The sequence below is a fragment of the Lethenteron reissneri genome, chromosome 49 (assembly GCF_015708825.2).
Source record: "Lethenteron reissneri isolate LAM-NWPU_2019-01 chromosome 49, ASM1570882v1, whole genome shotgun sequence".
In the NCBI taxonomy this organism is placed as follows: domain Eukaryota; kingdom Metazoa; phylum Chordata; class Hyperoartia; order Petromyzontiformes; family Petromyzontidae; genus Lethenteron; species Lethenteron reissneri.
In genome coordinates this window covers 10,932,028-10,956,306 of record NC_083827.1, presented here as the reverse complement: position 1 = coordinate 10,956,306, position 24,279 = coordinate 10,932,028, and the positions used below count along the sequence as shown (strand labels likewise).

The following is a 24,279-nucleotide window of genomic DNA, read 5'->3' as shown; positions in this document are numbered from 1 at the left end:
CTATGCTGCTGCCATATTGCTCTCTCCAGACCTGCAAAGGGCACGACGTCCGACATTTCGCTCCGCGTGCCGTTGGGAGCTTCCCTTCGCTCCGCGCGCCGTTGGGAGCTTCCCTTCGCTCCGCGCGCCGTTGGGAGCTTCCCTTCGCTCCGCGTGCCGTTGGGAGCTTCCCTTCGCTCCGCGCACCGTTGGGAGCTTCCCTTCGCTCCGCGCGCCGTTGGGAGCTTCCCTTCGCTCCGCGTGCCGTTGGGAGCTTCCCTTCGCTCCGCGCGCCGTTGGGAGCTTCCCTTCGCTCCGCGTGCCGTTGGGAGCTTCCCTTCGCTCCGCGCGCCGTTGGGAGCTTCCCTTCGCTCCGCGCGCCGTTGGGAGCTTCCCTTCGCTCCGCGTGCCGTTGGGAGCTTCCCTTCGCTCCGCGCGCCGTTGGGAGCTTCCCTTCGCTCCGCGTGCCGTTGGGAGCTTCCCTTCGCTCCGCGTGCCGTTGGGAGCTTCCCTTCGCTCCGCGTGCCGTTGGGAGCTTCCCTTCGCTCCGCGTGCCGTTGGGAGTTCAGAGCGCAGCGAGGGACACTGCGCCGAACATCAACGCGGGGTTCAACCCACAAACATGTCGAAGGATGGTGCCGAATTGATAATTATAAACTGAATACATTTGCATAATTATTACAATGTAACGCAATCCACCGCTACAATTAATTGTGACAAATGCGGGGGTGAGGAGGGGGGTGACATCTCATTTGGCTGACTTTACCTAGAATTGAACCCAGCGCCCATTTGCAGGTCCACTCCATTAGGAGAGCACCTCAAGTAATGCTGTTTAAAAAACAAACACCCACACCTGCATAATTCATAGAAGTAACTAATTTAAAAGTAACCTGCACCTTGGAAGTAAATAACGGTGATTAATGTGGGGGTGGAGGGAATGTGTGTGGGAATGGGATGAGAAAAGCACTCGTTAATTCGCTTACCCCCGGCACGCTGTGCTGTTATCGTCAAACACCCCCCCCCCCACACCAGATCCACGCGCTGATTATCAATGGGCGCGCTGTATTTCTCCAGGTGAGAGCCCGTTGAGATCTAGTGCCTCTGTTTCGCTGGGGGAGACAAGGGCCACGTGGAGTTACACGGGCAAGTGGAGGCGACTGAAGTGGCTACTCACAATGCGAGTTCGAGCCATGCGTGGCTACGCCGGGTTCCCAAATGTAAACGCGATTTGTGGCCTTTCCCCTGCCACCGCTGGCTGAATTTAAACGGCTTTGGTCAATCAATTAAAATGTCAAATAGTGGATCTGCACAAGCTTACGAGAGGTCAAAGGCCAAAGCCAGATACTCCGATCGGTACTGACATGTTGACCTTTACAGATGAGCCAGGGTGGCACAGGGTGACACAGGGAAAGTTGTCACCCAACATTTTACCCGTGTGACTGAGCAAATATTTTGTGCAAAAAATGTCTGGACGAGATGACATAGGCATTGGGCGACGACTCGAGTTGCCACCTTTCGCACTGAAGACCAAATCCGGATATATCTCTCAGGAAGCAGTCGGTCTATTATTTACTTGGAAGCCACTATTAAATTTAAATTGAAAATTCTTCTTTAGAGCTGCTTTTGTGTTTAGTGTGTTCTTCTTCCGCCCGCACATTATGGAGCACTCCATAATTTTGGGACAAAAATGTAAAACCATTTTTTATTTTTAACTTGCAAGTTGATGAAACGAACTTCGAAATAAACGTTTTGGTGTCAAATTTTATGCGTGATGAATTTTTGTACAATGGTTTTCTGAGTTAGTTAAAAAGATGATGATTATAATAAAGATATGAGCAGTTCGTGATTAGCCAACCGACGAGCCAATGGCGCTATCTCACTCTTGTCATCAATACATGAGGTGCGCGCTAAACGGCGAGACACGAGACACGGTGCCGGCTCCAGCTGCTGCACGCTCGGCAGTTGGGAGGGCGGCAAACTGCACATTCTCATCCCAGCGCTCCCCGATGTTGAATGGCCCCTCGACACATCTCCAGGCATTGCTTTCAGAGCTGCTTTCAACGTCGACGACTGAACACCAACAAGAGGTGGGGGGGTGGGGGGGGCAGGCCCGCATCCTTTGGTCTTGCCATTATCGCGAGAGCCAGCCCTGGTGGGGTCCACCACAAAGGTAGAGAGAGGAGCGATCCGCCCCAGTGATGAGATGGCAACCGAGCGACGTCGTCCGTAAAACTCACGGTCGCCACAGTGAAAAACGGCCACATGCGAATCGCAACTTTGAGATGCCACCCACATGGGTACGGGTATTGATTTTTTTTCCACACTGGCTATTTGGCGTGCGAGCCATCGCTTCACATACATGCGTCTCGACTTGCTAGTTGCGCGCGACGTCAGTGGTGCGCCTCGGATCGGCTTCGGTAGTGGGGAGAAAAAGACACACACACACAACGTGGCACCGGCACGGCTCGGTTGTGCAGTGGAAAAAGAGGTACACGTTTCGTCGGCCCGGGTGGGTGGACAGGGCGGGTGGGGGTGGTGGTGGTGGTGGTGGTGGCTCGCGCGTGTACCAGAACTTCGGGACGCCGCCGAGTCTCGCCCGGGGAGGGTGGAGTGGGGGGCGCCGTCCCCTCACAACCGCTCGCGGTTCAGGACGACGGCGGCGGCGGCAATGGCGAAGACGAGGCGGGCGGACGCGGCGGACGATGCCGCGGTGGCCGTGGCGGCCCCGGCGTTAGCGGCGGGCACGTGGCACAGCTGGAAGAGGCCCCCGGGGCCGTTGATGCGGTCCAGCTCCTGCTGGAGCAACGTGAGCTTCCGCGCAGCGTCCGGCGGGCAGTCGGTGAGCACCTCCGCCTTGCACTCGTGGTACTCGTCCCAGTAGCTGCCGGTGGGGAGGGGCAATCGGAGTGCGGAGAACGGGACGCGTGTGAGCGGCCCTGGCCCGGCCACGGTTCAATGCGGCCGCAGGACTGCGGTGTTGCGAGCGAGATGCTGACGACTGGCCGCCGATTGGCTGGATCGTCGGTTAGCCGAGTGAGATTTAGGAGTGGATGGTCGGCGGCGAGGCTGCGAGTGGGCGTTGAGTGTCAGAGCAGAAGCGGATACCACAGAGCTACTTCTGAGAGTCACACATGAGAGAGTTGCACCTTCTCACAGTCCCTGCAGCAGAGATGTGTTCATCCCAAGACATCTTTTAGTTGTCAGAGCTGTATGTTAGCAAAATTAAGTGCAGAATCCAGTATATCTGACGGGTGATCGAGCCAAGACCCGTCAGGTCACTACACTCAATAAACCCTCGTTTAATCACAGGCAACTGCCTGGACTCGAACCCAGGCTCTCAGCGGTGTCGGCTTAGCACTCTGACCTCTGACCTCTGAGACACCCGGCCACCTCACGAACCTCTGGGGTCAGGGTTAATCTAAGAAGAGGTCGCTTTATTTTAGATTTGTTTTTTTATGAAGCTCATTTTATATTTGCTTATCCTGTAATGTCCCGAAGGGGAGAAATCGGATTAAATAAATTATTTGACGGATGATTGATTGTCCCCGCTTCACGGTGCAGTGCGGTGAGATGGTGTCTCTCCAGCCCCTCTCGTGCCCACGATGTTTGCTGTCGTTTTAAAAACGGCGTTCATTCTAAACTAAAATATTTTCTATTTTACCAGGTAAGGCTCCCTGAGCTACATAGATCTTATTCGGAAGCGATCTGGCCATAAATGATAACTCAAGGAAGTGGCTTATCACATGGAATGTATTCCAAACAAATACTCGAAACGCGCGTTGATTCTAAATGTGGAGGGACAGACCAGAGGACCACGCGACCACGGGGAGGAGACACGCAAACTCCAAATGTGCAGCAGCAGACGTCAGGGTCGGGATCGAACCCCCGACCTCCTGCGTACCAGGCGAGGTAGTTAACATCTCATAGCCACCGTGATGATGATGAGGGAGAGACACGCAAACTCAAAATATACAGCAGCAGCAGCAGGCGTCAGGGTCTGGATCGAACCCACGACCTCCTGCATGCCAGGCGAGGTAGTTAACATCTCCTAGCCACCGTAATGATGATGAGGGAGAGACACGCAAACTCAAAATATACAGCAGCAGCAGGCGTCAGGGTCTGGTTCGAACCCACGACCTCCTGCATGGCAGGCGAGGTAGTTAACATCTCCTAGCCACCGTAATGATGATGAGGGAGAGACATGCAAACTCAAAATACACAGCAGCAGGCGTCAGGGTCTGAATCGAACCCCCGACCTCCTGCATACCAGGCGAGGTAGTTAACATCTCGCCACCGTGGCGAGCTCGTTCGCAATGAACGGCAACCTCTCCTCCGAACGGGGCTCTCGGAGCTGACACGAGGAAGACGAAATCGTGTAAAATATGAAAGAAACGCGTTTTACCGTCCGCCCACAGTGACTTCTCTATAAACAACTTTTAATTTCGCCCGGCTTCCATCGCAGATTCATGCCCGTATCTCAGATCCATTCTTTACGCTGCTATTCCATTCAAACATTGGCTGAAGAAAAGAAAAAAACACTTTCATATTGTTTTTAATAAAAATATAATAATAAAATAAAACACCTTCGGGCTGATCGAGCGTCTAGTATTTTGTTTGTTTTCCGTCCACTCGAACGCCCCGTTGATGAAGGCACTGAAAACCACATTTGGTAATTCCCTGCGATCGCTTCCTTCCGCCACGTGCACTAAAGGCACAGGCGCAGCCCCTGCAATGCCTTATCTCACGCCCCTGCTGGTGGGAAGGGACCTCCCCTCGGGTGAGCTCTACAGACAGCCCCCTTCATGTTGGGGTATTTTCCCGACTCTTGCACGCCGGCCAGACCTCTCGGGAGGCGTGGGAGAGTGCCCACGCTTCTACTCCGCCGCAAGCGATCCGCCGTTCGACTCACTCGTACTGTTGGCTGGACAGAAGGTGGGGGGATTTAAGAAGCTTAACACCGCTGTTCCAACTGTCACACCGGGGGGGGGTCCAACCCTGTGACCTCAGGATTGCAACACATTTATTTGGCTGGCCATCGAACAAAAACGGTCACTGCATCGCGCGCGCTTTCAGATGCTTTTCTGCGGCCGTCTGGAATGCTCGTCCTTCCGATAATAGGAAGCCACTGGAACAATGCACTTTATTAAAATCATCTACATTGACAAACTCATTTCTTTAAAACTGTTTTTGTGTTTAGTTTGTTGACCTTCTGTCGCACCTCCGATTAGCAGGTTCGTTTCGTAGAGTGCGAAGAAGTTCAGCACACTTACACCCAGTGTGCGAACCAGTGTGCGAACCAGTGTCCGAACCAGTGTCCGAACCAGTGTCCGAACCAGTGTCCGAACCAGTGTCCGAACCAGTGTCCGAACCAGTGTCCGAACCATTTACACCAACGGCAGCATCCCCACCATGGGTAATCATTTCACAAACTTCACCAGAACAATAAAATGCCGCTACGTTTTTTGAGGCTCGTTTTGCTTCAAATGCTTTGCCAAAAAGACAACGACCCCCCGTAGGTATTGCCTTTGCCGACCGTTGGGGCAAGTGCTGTTAGCGAGCACCGATGAATTTCAGCACAACACACAGAGGAGTGAGTGGCCAGCACCATGGCCGACCACTGCTGATGTTTACACACCGCACCAGAAACTCAGTTTTAGATCATCACTGATGTTGATCGTGAGCAGGAATCGAACTCGGGTTGCCACATTTCTAGCGCAGCTCCCCACAGAATGTCTTACCGCAGATCAGGGCTGGAAATGGGAAGAAATTACTGGGGGGGGATTTATCTCCGTGTTTGTGTCTCTGTGTGTAGTCTGGATCTCTGTGTGTGTCTGTGGGTCTCTGTGTCTGTGAGTCTCTGTGTGTGTTTGTGGGTCTCTGTGTGTCTCTGTGTGTGTATATGGGTCTCTGTGTGTGTCTGCGGGTCTCGATGTGTGTCTGTGGATCTCTGTGTGTGTTTGTGGGTCTCTGTGTGTGTCTGTGGATCTCTTTATGTGTGTGTGTGGGTCTCTGTGTGTGTTTGTGGGTCTCTGTGTGTGTCTGTGGGTCTCTGTGTGTGTTTGTGGGTCTCTGTATCTGTGGGTCTCTGTGTGTTTGTGGGTCTCTGTGCGCGTCTGTGGGTATACGTGTGTGTCTGTAAGGCTCTCTGAGTGTATGTGAGTTTCATTGCATGTCTCTTGGTCTCGCTGTGTATCTGTGGGTCTATCTGTCTGTTTGTTGGTCTGTGTGTATCTGTGGGTCTCTGTGCTAGAATGTGGGTCTCTCTGTGAGTAAACCACTGCCGCAGATACACAGAGAGCAGCAACAGCTGCGGCACGTAGTGCCACACTCGTTCTCTCCACCCTCTCTCGCTTGATTACGAAATATCTCAAGCGTCCGTCAGACGTTGATTCTGCTCAGAATCCAACTCCCTGCCTCCCCGCTGCGCCCTACGCGTGTGATTCGCGTGATTACTATCCATGTGCTCGGTGCTTAAAGCACCGGCAACGCTCTCGTTTCCAAATCAGCCCTTCATTTCCGACCTTCTGTTATGGTAGAAAAAAGCGTTTTAATCTCATATTAAAAAAATACCTTTCACTTCGGGACAAATGTTCCGCTGCTGCTGCTGCTGCTGCTGCACAATGCCGTGGGTTGTGCGTTTAAAAAGCCACATTGTCGGATTCCTCGTTCGTTTTCCCTCTCTCCGTCATTCTGCAATGTGTACTTCCGTCGGCGTAATTGCGTTCTGCCCTTCGCCTGCGATCCCACAACTGGCGCTGTCAGCACCTCCCGTCGCTTACCAAATGGACCCCCCACCCGGCAAATGTGAAGCACCGCGCGCGCTTTAATCATTCCCCTCGTCAAACTTGTTACCGCTGTTTACCCCGAGCCCTGAGTTGCAGTCTGCTAGCTCTACTCCAACACTCACGATGGCATTTGTCGCTAGCAACCCACGGTCAACTTTTGTTGTTTCCTCTGGTCCAACACCGTTTTGAGACTAGGCTCAAAAGAAAGCTGCCTCTAGTGTGGGCCAATCAGTTTCAAGGACAATGCTTTTATTATCAGAGTATCTTTTTTTGTTTGCATTCTGACCACAAGTATTGTGTTTAATGCAGACATGATTCCTTGTAAAAAGTTTCAGTTTGGTGTTTTAACAACTTAACACAACTGTTTAGTTGCCAGAAAAAGGGGAAAACCTATTCTCAAATTTTGGTACTGGCAAAGGAGGCCCCATGATGTAGGTTAACATTTGTTGGTTTAGCAACATACGATCAACATTTGTTCACAACGTACGATTAACATTTGTTGCTGTTAGCAACATAGATTAACATTTGTTATTAGCGTCATATAACATACAGTCAGCATGTTAGTAACATAGGTCAACATTTGTTGTTAACAACATATAGGTCAACATTTGTTGTTAGCAACATAGGTCAACATTTGTTCTTAGTAACATAGGTCAACATTTGTTGTTAGCAACAGAGGTCAATATTTGTTGACAGCAACATACGGTCAACATTTGTTCTTAGCAATATAGGTCAACATTTGTTGTTAACAACATATACGGTCAACATTTGTTGTTAACAACATAGGTCAACATTTGTTGACAGCAACATACGGTCAACATTTTTGTTGTTTGCGACGAGAGGCCGAGAGACGAGTCACTGCGTGCACCGTGTTTACACAGGAGACGAACAGACCCGTCCCTGACCCGCACTCTCGGTTCAGCGTTCTTCACTGATTGTATCGTCGTCATCATCAGCGCGAGGGCCATTGGGAGTTTGACAGCGCGATGATGGGGTGGGGGGGGGGGGAATGTTTTCACTATTTGTGTATTGTCAGGGGCCGTACTCAAGGCCACCAATAAAGAACACTGATACAGACAATCGGACTCCTGTGACTAATAGACCAGAATCAGACTTTGTAAATGTATCCTGGAGGATTCTGACGGAGCTATAAAGCTCCTTCACACAGCTGCCCAGTATATCCGGTCTCTGGCCTGGGCTCTGGACAACACGAGGACGAGGACGTGTGGCTAACAGACGAGTCTCTGACGGGGCCTCTCAACAACAGTCGCCCACGGCTGGTGTCGTCCGGTCCTGCGGAGGCGAGGGTTGGTGGCTCACAAACATGTTGCGAAACTCCCTTCGACGCGGGCAATCGACGTCGCTGTGCCCTGGCTTGTCAGGAGAAGGCGGCACAGACAAGTGGGATACCGTGCGGCCCCCGTCCCGTAATTGGCTGAGTGTTAACACCGCAATCTCCACGTGTTGAGGACCGTGCAGAGTTGTGAGGTGCAGGTGGCATAAACGCCGCTGCTGAATAAAACACACCCACTGATGATTATATTATTATCAATGGGCCATGCTCTCTGTATAATGTGGTCTACAGACAACTGACTTCTGTCTCTGGTAGTGTCTGAAAACCAAATATTTTTATTTTTATTTTACTGGGTAAGGTCCACTGAGCTATACGGCTCTTTGTCAGATGCGACCTGGCCACAAGTGATATCTCAACGAAGTTACTCATCGCGTGGAAATGTAAAACAGCCAAACACTAAATGTGGAGGGAAAATCCGGAGGAGGACCCGGAGAAAAATCCACGCGTCTCGAATCGACTCGCTTAGACGCCGGTACGTGATGACACCCCCCCCCCACCCCCTTTGAGATGATCTCCACCAGGACATCCTTGAACCTGTACTCCACGTCGCACCATCTTCACTAAGTGGGCCCTCGAGCAATCATTCCCGATGCTCACCCCGCGGCTCTCCTGTCTCTCCGCACCGGGTCTCGAAGTAACAACTCGCGCACAAAGTGGGGGGGGGGGGGGGGGCTCGTCACCACCGCTCCCAATCGCCGAGCGTTTGAAGCTTTCAGCCCGGGCGGAACACGCGTTGGGTGGCGGGTGCGTTTTAAAAATGCATTTCCTAATTTCTCAACCGCCACCCCGAACGCGCGCGCGCTGCATACGTAAGGAGCGGACCGCAGGCTTTGAATCTTGCCGCCAGTAACGTTGCTTCGTTCATTTCCCGTCGCAAGACGACCCTGCACCTCGGAACGCCCTTCGGTTACTTATTCACGAGCAGCCTCTCTCCGTGTTCATTTGGAAAGGGACGGGGGGGGGGCATTCCAAGCAATGCTCGCAGTCGCGGAACGAGCGTGGGAGCACGGGGTGCCTTTACCCCCCCCCCCTGGTGACCAAAGCTACGAGTTGGGGGGGGGGGGCCCTTGGCAACCACCATGAGATTTGTTTTCAACAACAGCACAAAAGAACGACAATTAGTTAAAACGCGGTTTAAATGTATTTTGCATTAAAATGCTTTCGTCCAATTTCCACGTTTTATTTGTATTTAATTAGAGCGGTTACGTAATGTCGCAAAGAGGTAACTGCCACGGAGCTGTGGTGGCTGCATTTTGCGAAGGCGGAGCGCCCTGCAGCGTTCAATGTTCGAGACCGGTGAGCGTCACGACGATGTCAAGAGGAGCCGCGATATTAAATCAGCACCAGCACCACGACCACCACCACCACCAGCACCACGACCACGACCACCACGACCACGACCACCACCACGACCACCACCACCACGACCACCACCACCACCACCCACTGAGCTGATGATGTCGTTACCACGTCACTGGGGTACTCGGCTCGGGCGAGGCCTCGTCAGTAGCTCGCCCTGACCCCCCCCCCCCCGGTGCGGGGGGGGGCGACGGACAATGGAAGCGGTGCCGCAAACCCCGAAGCCTGCAGGCGACAAGGGGTGACCCAGGCCGTACGTGCTTGATGCCCGTGGCCAGAACGCTGAGCCAAGGCTGGCTACCAGCACTGGTTAAAACCAAACATAACTCACTTTTTTCGTACCAGGTAAGGCCCACTGCGCTATACTGTGTAAGCACTTTGTTTTTCAGAAGCGACGTGGCTCTCACAAATGATAGCGGTTCAACGAAGTGGGCTTATCATCACGTGTCTAGCAGTCAAATACTCTAAACGCGTGGTGATGTCGATTCTAAATGTGGAGGGGAAAACCCGGAGGACCCGGAGAAAAATCCACGCAACCACGGGGAGAGAAACACGTACACTCCAAATATACAGCAGCAGGCGTCAGGATCGGGATCGACCCCATGACCTCCTGTATACCAGGCGAGGTAGTTAACATCTCGCCACCGCAGTTAAAGGCGCAGCCCTGCAATGTCCTGCCCGCGTCACTGCTGGCGGAAGGACTTCCACTGTAGAGAGTGTTAGAGATGTTGGCCTACTGCTCGTCCACATTGACAAGATGCCCTGGAATAGTTGGGATTGCCCACACTTTACCTGACCATACACGGCCTGCCAATCGCCTGGCCGTGGTGCACCAATTTCTACTCCTGGGCGGACAGAGAGAAGGGGGGTGGGGGGAGGGGGAACAAAACAAAAACAGATACCCACTGTTCCAGCTGCGGGGCCGGGAGATTGAACTGGCGACCTGTGGCTGACAGGCCCGGTGCTCGCCATCGCAGCACGGCAGCGTCCACGAGCTAACCACGAGCCCTGGGAGGGGACTGCTCGTCTCTCGGCCAACTCTGAATGGCCATGTCGGGGCAACTACGGCAGCACTGATGGGTTGCCTCATGGGTTCAAGCCCTGGGTACCGCCTCTCTCAGGAGGCTCGTCGCGTGGCTGTGTCGGGGCTATGGGTCAGCGCCTCTCAGGTGCCTTGTGCGCAGCAATCTGTAGGCCTCACTCCGCTTGCTCGCGAATGCACGATTAGCGCAAGCGCTCGCCTAGGTCGACTCAGCCTCAAATTAGCTCACTGGTGCGATGTTGGCCACCCACCGGCCTCGTGTGCCGTGCCGGCCTTCATTTCGGTGCCGGTCGCTCAACGGCGCTTGCCCCCAAGCAGTCTGCTTAATGCAATGCGGGGCATCTCTGTCTGTTGTTGGATTTGTACGTGTGTCTGTTGAAGTTATTTTGCACTGGACGTACCAACCCGTGCTAATCGGAGGTGCGGGGAAAGGACAACAAACTAAACACAAAAATCAGTTCCAAAGAAATGAGTTGGTCAATCGAGATGATGCGTTAAAATTGCACAGCTCCAGTGGCGTCCGAATATCGGAGGGAAGAGCGTTCCAGACGGCCCTAGAAGCGCATTTGAAAGCGGTGCGCGACGCAGCGGTGACCGCCGTCTTTGTTCGACGGTTCGCAACCAAAAGCCGCCACCACCACCACCGCTGCTGCTGCGAGGACAATGAGTCGAGTCCCGTGACTGGTGGCTTATGGCTCCTTGGCGGCGATCAGCAAAGCTACGGACGGTATCGTGGTTCATTTGCGGGCGAGCACTTTGTATGCGCGTGTGTTGTGTGTGTTCTGTGTAGTGTGTTGTATGTGTAGTGTGTGTTGTCTGTGTGTAGTGTGTGTTGTCTGTGTGTAGTGTGTGTTGTGTGTGTTGTGTGTGTAGCGTGTGTTGTGTGTGTGTTGTGTGTGTTGTGTGTGTAGCGTGTGTTGTGTGTGTTGCGTGTGTTGTGTGTGTTGTGTGTGTAGCGTGTGTTGTGTGTGTGTTGCGTGTGTTGTGTGTGTGTGGAGCCATGGTGTAGCGGTTAGCGCTGGCTTCGAGCCTTGGGGCTGGGTGATCTCCAGCAGTGCTGGTTTAATGGGGGGGGGGGGGTGGGACAAATGGAATATTTGTTCCCAAGGCCCAAAGCTCCAGAGGGGACCACGTGATAAATGTACGATGCGCGCGTGTGGGTAAGAGTGGTATAGTGTAGCGGTTAGCGCACTGCGCTACGAACCCGGCGACCCGAGTTCGATTTCCTAATTATCTGAACCGGTCCTGGGACCCCCCTAGGTCGACTCAGCCTCCAATGAGTACCTAGTGCGGTGTGTAAAAATCAGCGATGGGGAGACAAAGGCGGCCGGGCGTGGTGCTGGCCACCCTACAAAGTATGACCTGTGTTTTGATTTAGTGTGCTGATCTTAAAGGTGCATTGAAAAATTATAATACTCCGATTGATGCTCCTGCTGTTGTGGAGTGACTCATGCAGCCAGCTATGGCTGCAGGGTTTTGGTAGTACATGTTGTTTATGGCATTTATTGTGAAAATTCCGTCACAGTTCCTATAATCACTGTTTCATTGCTTTCATGACTTTATTTTGGTGATTTAGAAAAGTGTATTGGTTTAGCCATGTTTGTTTGTTGTAGTACAGAGTTAGACTGATGGCTTTAATCGAAGTTGTCCTGTGGTTGTTGTTGGTTGTTTGACTTGCATCCCACTGGGATTTCTGCACACAGTGTTGGTGTACGGTGTTTTTTTCTGAAATATTTTGCTGTCTTTTCTTGGATTTTCTGTTTGCACTCAGTCACATATTCACTTTAAGATGTTTTTTTTGTTCATGTTTTTTGTTTGTTGCGGTTGCACCCGATTCAAGAGCCGAATGGCTCACAGGGCTACACCTAATACATGAACTTGAACTTGAACTTCTCGCCCACCGTAAAGCCCTCCCTTCTCTACGCTTGCGAAACGTGGATCCTCCTAATTGGACATCTTCGCCATTTATAAACATTTAGGTTGGCCTGCCTACGATCCATCCTGGGTTTAACCAGGCTAGATTGTTTGAGGAGCTCACAAATGCTTGAAATATCTGGACAAAGTCCCGTCAGTGAGCTGCGTTGGCTGGGTCATGTAGCTCGTATGCCCAGCCACCGCATGCCTAAACAGCTTTTGTTCGGCCGGATAGAGAGGGCTAAACGGGCACGGCACGGGCTAGAGAAGAGATGGAGTGATGTGGTACAAGAGGATGTGGAGCTGAGTGGACTTGCCGATGACTGTACCAGCGGTGTCAAGATCGGCCTCAGTGGAGGAGGCTCGTGAAGGACGTTACTGGGCAGTTGGAGGCAGTCGCCGTCCAACAACAACGGAGGGCAGAGGAGCGACGCTCACAACAACGAGCGGAGCGCCGAGTGGCTAAAGCACAGCAAGTTGGCACAGTAGGGGGCACAGGTGGTGCATTGGCCAGTCATCTCAGTCAGTCGTCCCGTGGCACCTGGGTCTGCCCCGTGACCTTCTGCCGGCAGGCGTTCGACACTTCACGTGGCCTCAACGTCCACATAGCCTGGCACAAGCCACGTGGTGACGTCACCGCCACTTAGTGACGAATGGCGGTTGTTGTTGTTGTGGAGGTGTGTGTGTAGCGCGAGGTGGTTGTCAGTGCGCTCCGCACGTGCAGACGCTGCGCTCTCCGGGCCACGTCTTCACGCCCTGCTCGAACAGCCGGTTGACCTGGTCCCCGAAGCGGAGGAGGCACGCGCCCATGCCGCGATAGACGCCCTCGCAGCCCGCGGGGGGGTCCGGCCCCATCTCTCCCAGCGACGCCGCTCCTAGAGAGAGAGACGGCAAACAACACCGCAGCACGGGGGGAGAGAGAGAGAGCAACCGTTCGCCCTACACACACCCCCTACCACGTGTCGCCTGTCCGGGGCAAGTGCTGTGAGCGAGAACCTATTGAGGAGGAGAGGACGAAGGCTCGGAGTGTGGCCAACGCAATGCGATGGTCACACAGCGATTTTAAGTGGGAGGTTTCATTTGCCCACCGTGGATTGAAGTGTACGAGTGGTTTCCAGATCTGGGCTGGCCCTCCCCGAGGTTTGCTCAGCGTAAAACGAGAACCCGGTGAAGGTGTCCGGCTACGGGCTCCAGAGGTCAGAGCGCTGAGCCGTCGCCATTGAGATATCCTGGGTTTGAATCCAGGGCAGGCGCCCCGCGATTACACGGTGCGAGTTCCCATGGATCTCGTGTGGCAGAGCGGGCGGCAGAGTGCCACCCAACTGGTGTGTGGGGTAGAGGTCACTCTGAGGAGGCGCGTCTCGCAGGCAGCTCTGCGACATCCACTTCCGTGGAACCGTCCTCTGCACGAGGAAGGGTCGCGCCGCTCTGCGAGACTTCAGAGCGAATTCTTCGCCTCGTGACGCGACACCGATACCACGATCGAGGCCAAATTGTGAGGGGTTGGGGGTGAGGGTGGTGGGGGGCAGATGGAGGGTGGAAACGACAACAAAACATTGATTTCTAAGTTACAAGAAATGAATGATAGTGCGGTGCCGAGTGCGAATATCGGCCCACGAGAGAGAGGGAGCGAGAGAGGGAGAGAATCAAACAGCGGGCGGGGTGCGGGTGATGGTGACCCGCCGTCTCCCCGGGGGCCTGCGCAGGCGTTAACAGGAGCTCCCCTACAACAGTCGCCCGACACTCTGCAGGCTAAAAGGGGAAGAGGCGTCCGCGTGTTTGGGGAGGTCTAATTACGTTCCGATGCGAGCGGCCCCGGGGTGATAATGGGACTATCCGTTCCATCCCCGTCTCCCTCGTCAGCACAGTCGTCAAGACGGTTCCGGAATAGGTTCCGTCGAATAAGATTTGTGAAATGTTCTTCGCGTGCGAGGAGGTGGCTCGGCGTGCCTGGGTCATATGAACTACAACTAAAAACTGAGCTGTATAGTTCTTTTGTCAGAAGCGACCTGGCCACAAATGATAGCCCGATGAAGTGGCTTCTCGTGTGGAAATTTATAGCGGCCCCATAGCCGAAACGCACGTTGATTCTAAATGTGAAGGGAAAACCCAAAGGACCCAGAGAAAAATCCATGCGACCACGGGGAGAGAGACATGAAAGTTCCAAATATACATGCGTCAGGGTCGGGATTGAACCCACGACCTGTATACCAGGCGAAGTAGTTAACATCTCGCCACCATGGCACCTATGTATCATTAAGCCAGCACCTCCGAGTTAACGGGTTCCATACCACGACCTACATATACACCGTACGTAGCCAACCGTGCTAATCGGAGGTTCGGGGGAAGGGCACCAAACTAAACTCAAAAAGCAGTTCTAAATAAAGATATTTCAATCTAGATTTAAAAGTGCATAGCTCCAGTGGCTTCCGAATATCCGAAAGAAGAGCGTTCCAGACGGCCGCAGAAGTGCATCTGAAAGCGCGCAATGCAGTGACTGTCTGTTCCCCATGAGCCCGGTTAGCGCTCGGATGGAAGTCTGCCTGTAAACACCGCGTGTTTATAGGCTTGGGTTAGGAGCTGGATTGCAGATCACACAGCAGTGCATTCTGGAATCCATTTTTCATGCCATCTCCCGGTCACCTTGTAGCTCCGCACAAACTCGCTTTGATGCAAAGGGGCATCTGTGCAGAGTTTTGACTTAGCCCTCATAGTCAAGGACATACATACATGTGGGATTCCACCCACATGTATGGTGGCGGTGGTGGTGGCGGTGGTGGTGGCGGTGGCGGCAGTGGCGGCGGTGGTGGCGGTGGCGGTGGTGGCGGTGGCGGCAGTGGTGGTGGCGGTGGTGGTAGCGGTGGCGGTGGTGGTGGTGGCAGTGGTGGTGGTGGTGGTGAAGGCTCTGGGCCGTGCGCTGGGGCCGCTTAGGGGCAGGGAACTCCTCCGCGACCCCCATCCACCCCACCGCCTTCCTCCACCCAGGAACGCCACAGTCGATTTACAGGTCGTGTGTGGTGGGGCACAAATGTGGGTACTCTCGAATTCTTTAAAGACGTCTGCACAGCACGGAAGAGGAGCTCACAAATTACACCTCTGGATGGGGCTCATCAAGCCAGCTGTGGGGTTCGCGGGCAGTTTCAGGGCTGCACCTTTCGCTTTACCCCCCCCCCCCTCTCTCTGAACTGAAGCAGGAAAGTTTGCGAGGAGGAAGGGAAAGGACGTGGGAGTCAGGGACACGAATGTTTCCCCACCGAGAGAAAAGAGCGATGATTGTTTACGCCACCTGGACTCTCAAAATAGTTTCGACTCCATGAAGCCACGCGCACAGCAAATCACAGGGACACAGACAAAGAGGCCCCAGATAGCCGTTGACAGACTGTTGGAGCACGTGCTGTTAGCGGGCACCTGGCACAGCACTTGAGGGGGGGGGGGTTAGCACAACCGCCCGGCCGCCTTTGTCTCCCCAATGCTGATGTGCACACACCACACAAGCTACTCACTTGAGGCTGAGTCATTGAAAGGCCCAGGACCGGTTCTGTTTTTGGTCATGACCGGGAACCGATTTCGAGTCGCCGGGAGCGTTGCGCGGTGCACTGACCACGAGCCGACCGCTGCTCAACTGGGCGACCGGAGCTCTGATATTGCTTGTTGGCTTCTACTGGACCCATATGAAGAAAGCTTTATAGCTCATCGGATTCCTCCAGTATAAACAAATATTCTGATTCAGATTTGTTTAAAGGCTCTGCGTCCCCACGCTGTGGCCGAGCGTGGAGGCACAGAGGCGCGTCCTTCCGCGATGCTACGATACGCCGCACGAGATGGCATCCACGATGATCGTATCGGCTGTTTTTTTTTTTATAAAATAGCGATTATTGTGGGTCAATTCAACTCTGTAAACAATTTAATTATATGGATTTATTTTGCTGCCAAAACATTAATGAAATGACAAACTCCAGAATTACGTACACGTAGGCTTTCGTAACCAATAGCAAAACAAATCAGCAGCGGGGGAGACAAAGGCTGCCGGCAGGAGGGGCGCGGTGCTGGCCACCCACCACCCCTCGTGGTGCCGTGGTGCGGCCTTCAGAGGTGCCCAGCGGTCTGTCTGTTGAGGGCTATCGCGGGGCGATCTTTGCCTTCGCGTCACGTGGGTCTCGTTGTGCCTTGGAGACGAAGCCGCGCTCGCCCACGCGCACTGCGCTATCCGCGTGCTCAGCGCGCGGTATATTTAGAAAATATTTGTTGTTGTTGCTAATTAATGTTCTAATTGCGCTGTCAGCAGCTAAAACAAACGCACATTTGTTCGTGTTTACTCAATGCCACGGACGGCAGAGACGCATTAATACGTCGTTCTAATTGCACACGCGCACAGACACGGGATAGCCATGCGTGCCTTCATAGAAGGGCCAAGAGGCACGGCTCCAGCCCCTTCCTCTCGGACGGGGCCGGGCAGCGGGACTGTTGTGTGGTATTGTAGCGCAGTGCGCTAACCACTGCGCCACCGCTCCCCACACACACACAAATCACCGCTGGCGTTGTTACCACCGCATTATAAGAGAGAACAACAAAAACATCCAAAGAAATGTGATGGACGTGGAGGCACCAGGGTTGAGGTGGAGAGGCCAGGGGTGGGCAGAGGCGGCTCAGAGCCACGAGCCAGCAGGGTGAGGGGGACCGTGGAGTGGTGGTGGAGGTGGTGGTGGAGGTGGCCCAGGGCAGGAGGAGTGGTGGTGGAGGTGGTGGAGGTGGTGGAGGTGGAGGTGGCCCAGGGCAGGAGGAGTGGTGGTGGTGGAGGTGGTGGTGGAGGTGGTGGAGGTGGTGGTGGAGGTGGCCCAGGGCAGGAGGAGTGGTGGTGGTGGAGGTGGTGGAGGTGGTGGTGGAGGTGGCCCAGGGCAGGAGGAGTGGTGGTGGTGGAGGTGGTGGAGGTGGTGGTGGAGGTGGCCCAGGGCAGGAGGAGTGGTGGTGGAGGTGGCCCAGGGCAGGAGGAGTGAGCGGAGGGAGAGGTGAGAGGCAGGGCGGGGGGCGGGGTGGGGGATCGCCAGCAGGGCGAAGAAGATCACAACACAGGTTGATGATGACCCTTCAGAAGCGAGAGTGAGAATTGTAAATTACTTGAGAATTAAGCAAGAGATTAAAACATTTTCAAATAGGTAACAAAATAAATAAGCAAACGAGTGTGTCTGTCACCACCAGAAAATGAAATGAATTAACATTCAGGAGCGTCAGCCAAGACGCTTTCTAGCCATTGATTTCTAAATATGTGAAATCGGTTTGGATTTTCACAACAAAGACAAAGGTCCCTCGTTTAGCCTCGCCAGGCTCTTGGGGCAAGTCGCTGTGAAAGAGTGGCCCCATGAAGACGCGGGACGGCACACGAGGGGGTGGTGTGGCCAGCACCACACGCGGCCGCCTTTGTCTCCCGAGCGGCGATATTTACATCTCACCAGGTACTCGTTTGAGGCTGAGGTGACCTAGGGGAGGCCCAGACCCGGTTCAGACAGTCGTCACTGGTGTTGTCCGTGAGCAACAATCTAACTCGGGCAGCCAGGTTCGTAGCGCAGCGTGCTAACCACTGCACCACCGCTCCCCTTGAGTACTCGCAAACACACACACACGCACGTGCAAACACACCCAAATAACACAAACTGACCAAACATCCACAAGAAGGACCCTCCTACAAAGTAGTCTTGAGCCTCAGTGAGGCTCCCCTGGGTGAACAATGAAGACGACCACACTCGCTGCATCGCACCCCTGTGGTTAGAGGCAAGGGCGTGGAGAGCCCATACGTCGATCCACTGCTGGATGGGGGCCTCCCTACCCCGTGAGGATAGTGAGTTTAGAGTATTTGGTTCTTGTACATTTCCACGTGATGATAGGCCACTTCGTTGAGCTATCATTTGTGATAGCGATGTCGCTTGTGAAAAACAGCGATATATCTCGATGGGCCTTACCTGGTAAAATTAAAAGTTTAGTTTATATGATGATACTTCATTCAGCACGTTAGTCAGGGCGGGCTTGGTGGGGGGAGCGTGGGGGCGGCACGGGGGGGGGGGCAAGGAGGGTACAAACCCACACTACCCCCTACTGTCCACGACACGTGTTGTTTGCACGGTGTTAGTCACACATCTACAATCACTCTCCAGGCTCAACACCTGCTGAGCTTCCGAGATTCGCTGGGACGGGCTGTATTGTGGGTGATTTTGGCCTCAGCCAGGGCGAGACCCACGTGGCATGACTTCGGACGGCTGCGATGCTCATATCCCAGCTTGCTGCGAATTGACTCAAATCATCGAGCCTCCTGGGCTCAATAAAATAGATACCACTTGGTTTGGGGAAGTTATCCGAGGTTGTCCTATGGAGAGACTGAGCCCGCCACTGTAATGTGAAATTTACAACACTGACTCAGGGCTTTAAACAAAAGATGAGCGCCGTCGCCACGCTTGGACTTTTGAGTCAGAAGCCACTTTGAGTTTACCCAGCGTAAACAAAACAAAAGACGGGTTTAATGTAAACATAAACGCACCGCAATGGCATCGGGTTTACAAACGCCGACCATCACCAAGACGAAGGTGCTGGGGTTCTTTTGGCTTCTCCTGGATGACACTGTGCAACATATTTGTTTTGTTCCTGGGTAGTAGGAACTGTTCTTTCCTAATTGCTTATTCCTCAAAATGACATAAAATGGCTATTATTCCCCACAAACTTTGCTTTTGGGACCAGGACAGTGATATTTAGAAATTTACCTATTTTCCAGAACATTCCAGATAGATTCACTGCTGAGTAAACTTGGAGTAACTTCTAGAACATTCTAGAACTTTCCAGTAATATAAATTGTAGTATAAATACAGGGGGCTTAAGCCCACCAGTTCAGTTTAGTTCCAGCTGCCTAAGTGGATAGAGATCTGTATGTTTATGAGATGGCATCAAGAGGCTGCAAGCATCCGGCAGACGCATTTTGCTATGTCTGCGGCCAATTTATCAAGACAAGAGCGAAAAAGTACTCTGTGGAAGCATCTGCTAAGATGTGTGGGGCCTACAAGGCATATTTCGGCATGCCTGTCGGGGATCAAGACAAACCCTGGGCACCTCATTTCACCTGCGAGCAATGCAAACAAACTCTGGAATTTCAATTGTTAAAAGTTTTTTTTTATTTTAAAATATTTTACAAGTTTCAATGTTATTGAAAAACTATATCACGTATGAAAAATGTTGCGAGAATCTATTACACATTAGTCATGGGGGAAATAAATGTATTTTGTTGGATGGTACAGAGGGGAAAAGAGAACAATGAAGTTTGCTATCCCAAGAATTTGGTGAGAACCCACTGACCACTCAAGCAACTGCTACGTCTGGAAGGTGGACCCTTACAAACGTCGGACTGGCAAGAATGCACCTGCTATCACGTATCCGGACCTTCCTTCATCCATCGCCCCAATGCCACACTGCCATGAGATCCCCGTACCCACTCCTCCAGAGAGATAGCAGCCGTCTTTAGAAGAGAGCAGCAAGTCAGAGCGAGGAAGACGTTGTAGATCCAGATGACAATTTCAGAGGTGGAGCTGAGGAGAGAAACCCATAGTACCCCAACCAAAAAGACCTCAATGATTTGATCAGAGATCTTGGTCTCACCAAGTCCAATACCGAGCTTTTGACGTCTAGGCTCAAGCAGTGGAACTTGTTGGATGAAAATGTGCAAGTCGTAGATCAGAGGAAGCGTCACCAACCTTTTCTGCAGCTTCTTCACCCGTCAAGATGGGCTCTGCTTCTGCCACAATGTGACCAGTCTGTTCGAGGCAATCGGAATCGCCTGCAACCAGAATGAGTGGCGCCTCTTCATTGACAGCTCATCCAGGAGCCTCAAAGGCGTGCTGCTCCATAATGGTAACAAGTACCCATATCTTCCCCTGGCTCACATGGTGCACCTCAAAGAGGATTACAACAGCATCAACACCTTGCTGGACGGCTTGAAGTATGATGAGTACGGCTGGGAGGTCATTGGAGACTTCAAGATGGTAGCATTCCTGATGGGTCTCCAAGGTGGTTTTACCAATTTCACTGCTGTCTTTGCCTTTAGAACAGCAGGGACACCAATGCGCACTACCCCAGGCAGGACTGGACCACAGCGGATCGAGTTCTCTGTGGGGAGGAACAACGTCAAGTGGGAGCCACTGGTGGACCCCCGGAAGGTGCTGATGCCACCACTGCACATCAAATTGGGCCTTATGAAACAATTTGTCGGAGCTCAAGATAAGGAGTCGGCAGCCTTCAAGTACCTTCAAGACTTATTCCCTAAGCTGTCGGAGGCAAAGGTCAAAGCCGGTGTCTTCGTCAGACCACAGATAAAGAAGATTCTGGAGTGCAATGAATTCCCGAAGAAGCTCACTAGCAAGGAGAAAGTGGCCTGGAACAGCTTTGTCGCAGTCGGTCGTGGCTTCCTGGGCAATCACAAGGTCGAAGACTACGTGGAGCTGGTTGAGACTCTGGTGAAGAACTACGACACAATGGGCTGTAGGATGTCCCTCAAAGTCCATATCCTTGATGCTCATCTGGGTAAATAAGATTCTGATTCATTATGAGCCACGTGAACGTTCCAGCCACACCGGCTCAGTGTGTCGTGACGAGCAGAATCAGAATCTGTATTTATTACTGGAGGAGGAATCCGATGAGCTATAAAGCTCTTTTTCACAGAACGTTACCCCAACAAACATCACAGAAACACGACAGCAGTGAAAAGTCTAAGACATTTTTAACAAATCACTTACAAACATAGACAAATAAAACGAAAACTATTTTTTTATCTTAGCAGGTAAAGCTCACTGAGGTATTAAAATATTTTTCATAAGTGACCTGGCAATCACAAATGATAGCTCAACAAAGTGGCTTATGACATGGAAATGTATTGCAGCAAAATAATCTAAATAATCTGAAATGTACGTTTCTATATGTGGAGGGAAAAACCGCAGGACCCGAATAAAAAAGTCCACACGACCACGGGGAGCGAGAGAGACACGCAAACTCGGAATATACAGCAGCAGGCGTCAGGGTCGCGATCGAACTCCCGACCTCCTGCGTACCAGGCGAGGTGGTGAACATCTCCACCACTGTGTCGCTGCGCCTCTGCGAGTAGGAAGTACAGCAGTCCCACTTGTAAAGGGTTAAAGCTGAATTTGAGCAGCCAGCTCATGTGTTTATCCAATTAAATTAGATTTACACAAACGTATGAATAATCACATTAGAGAATTATGTAAAATGCACACACAGACACGCGTTTTCATATCCGCACTCACTTGCACGCACACGCAGGCAAAGATCCCCCCGTGGAGCATGAACAGACTGTTCGGGAAAGTGCGATAAGCGAGCACCGATAAAGGCCAGCACACAAGGGGGTGGTTGGCCAGCACCATGCCCGACCACCTTTGTCTTCCCAGTAACGATGTTTACCCACCATGGCACCAGGCACTCATTTGAGGCTGAGTCGACCTAGGGGTGGCCCAGAACTGTTTTATATAATCGTCAGTGATGTTGACCGTGAGCAGAATTCGACCTCGGGTCGCTATGTTTGTAGCGCAGCCTGCTAACCACTGCACCACCGCTCCCCCGCAGACACACGCATACACACGTACGCACACGTCCACACACGTACACAGAAACAAAGATCCCCGTATATCCTTAACATACTGTTGGGGCAAGTGCTCCCAGCGAGCACCTATGAAGGCCGGCACGGCACACGAGGTGGCCAGCACCACGCCCGGCCGCCTTTGTCTCCCCAGTGGCGATGTTTACACACCGCACCAGGTACTCGTTTGAAGTTGAGTCGACCCACACACGCGCGCACGCGTACCGCGTGCATACAAAGGGAAGTGAATATATATTTGGCAAGCGATAAACTTTTGATTAATTCGCAAGTATGGGGGGGAGGGAATTCTAAAAACGGCCTTGCGTATTGCTCGTGACCATAGGTAGAGGTGGATCTCAAACGACGTCCACTCGTCCGCAATCCCCACGCACGTGCACGCGCGCGCAGACACGCGCGCGTGCACGTGCGTTCCAGTCCGTGGATCTGCAGGGGACGTCTTCCAGTGAAGGGCCAATCCGCGTCAGAGTGTGGTCATCGTTCATTTTCTAATTCGCCGAGATCAGACAAATCTCGCGCACGCATAATTTACCACATTAACTTTGTTTCGTGCCAAATCCCAAACAACCAAATTTAGTTTTGAAGTCCTAGAAATAGACTGAATCGATTCTGCAGACTAACCCTGTTTACACGTTTACACGACGGGCTGCTCTTCGTGGGCCAGAGCGGTCAGCGCGCTGGACTTGCAATCCAGACGTCGCCTGCCCGATCTCCCTGCGCGGCAGCTGAAAGAATGGGGGATCACATTTCTTAAACACCCCCCTCCCTCCTCCGGCACACGAGGGGGTGGGTGCCCTGTGACCCCCACCCCCCCACCAGCAGTATGAGATGTTGACACCGCAGTGAGTCGATAAGCAGCAGATCGTGCGTGGTGGGGTAAGGTGTGTGGTGGGGTAAGGTGCGTGGTGGGGTAAGGTGCGTGGTGGGGTAAGGTGCGTGGTGGGGTAAGGGGCGTGGTGGGGAAAGGTGCGTGGTGGGGTAAGGTGCGTGGTGGGGTAAGGTGTGTGGTGGGGTAAGGTGCGTGGTGGGGTAAGGTGTGTGGTGGGGTAAGGTGCGTGGTGGGGTAAGGTGCTTGGTGGGGTAAGGTGCGTGTTGGGGTAAGGTGCGTGGTGGGGTAAGGGGTGTGGTGGGGTAAGGTGCGTGGTGGGGTAAGGTGTGTGGTGGGGTAAGGTGCGTGGTGGGGTAAGGTGCGTGGTGGGGTAAGGGGTGTGGTGGGGTAAGGTGCGTGGTGGGGTAGGTGCTTGGTGGGGTAAGGTGCGTGTTGGGGTAAGGTGCGTGGTGGGGTAAGGGGTGTGGTGGGGTAAGGATCGTGGTGGGGTAAGGTGGTGTGGTGGGGTAAGGTGCGTGGTGGGGTAAGGTGCGTGGTGGGGTAAGGTGCGTGGGTGGGTAAGGAGCGTGGTGGGGAAAGGTGCGTGGTGGGTAAGGTGCGTGGTGGGGTAAGGTGTGTGGTGGGGTAAGGAGCGTAGTGGGGTAAGGTGCGTGGTGGGGTAAGGTGCGTGGGGTAAGGTGGTGGTGGGGTAAGGTGTGTGGTGGGGTAAGGTGCGTGGTGGGGTAAGGTGCGTGGTGGGGTAAGGTGTGTGGTGGGGTAAGGTTCGTGGTGGGGTAAGGTGTGTGGTGGGGTAAGGTGTGTGGTGGGGTAAGGTGCGTGGTGGGGTAAGGTGTGTGGTGGGGTAAGGTGCGTGGTGGGGTAAGGTGCGTGGTGGGGTAAGGTGCGTGGTGGGGTAAGGTGCGTGGTGGGGTAAGGTGTGTGGTGGGGTAAGGTGCGTGGTGGGGTCAGATGCGTGGTGGGGTAAGGTGTGTGGTGGGGTAAGGTGTGTGGTGGGGTAAGGCGCGTGGTGGGGTAAGGTGTGTGGTGGGGTAAGGTGCGTGGTGGGGTAAGGTGCGTGGTGGGGTAAGGTGTGTGGTGGGGTAAGGTGCGTGGTGGGGTAAGGTGCGTGGTGGGGTAAGGTGTGTGGTGGGGTAAGGTGCGTGGTGGGGTAAGGTGTGTGGTGGGGTAAGGTGCGTGGTGGGGTAAGGTGCGTGGTGGGGTAAGGTGCGTGGTGGGGTAAGGTGTTGGGCACTTCCGCCTCTTACGAGACGCACTGAGCCAGCGTGACAGATTCGGCCAAAAGTAACCTCCAGGGGGCTCTCAAGAGCTCCCTCCAGGGGGCTCTCAAGAGCTCCCTCCAGGGGGAATCTCGAGGGCTTCGTCGAGTGGAGTCCATTCTGC

General features: G+C 53.3%; 1 protein-coding gene across 2 annotated transcripts in view; it reads right to left on the bottom strand.

Annotated features, from left to right (window-relative positions):
• Positions 1-553: 553 nt before the first annotated feature.
• Positions 554-24,279, bottom strand: part of LOC133354899 (neuritin-like) — a 30,640-nt gene continuing 6,914 nt past the window's right edge. For both annotated transcript variants that reach the window (XM_061572083.1, XM_061572082.1), the window contains 2 exons: positions 13,152-13,308; positions 554-2,860 (listed from right to left, as the gene is read on the bottom strand). In XM_061572083.1, coding sequence (XP_061428067.1) covers positions 2,608-2,860; positions 13,152-13,308 — 410 coding nt within the window. In that variant the 3' untranslated portion in view covers positions 554-2,607. The remainder of the gene's footprint in view (positions 2,861-13,151; positions 13,309-24,279) is intronic.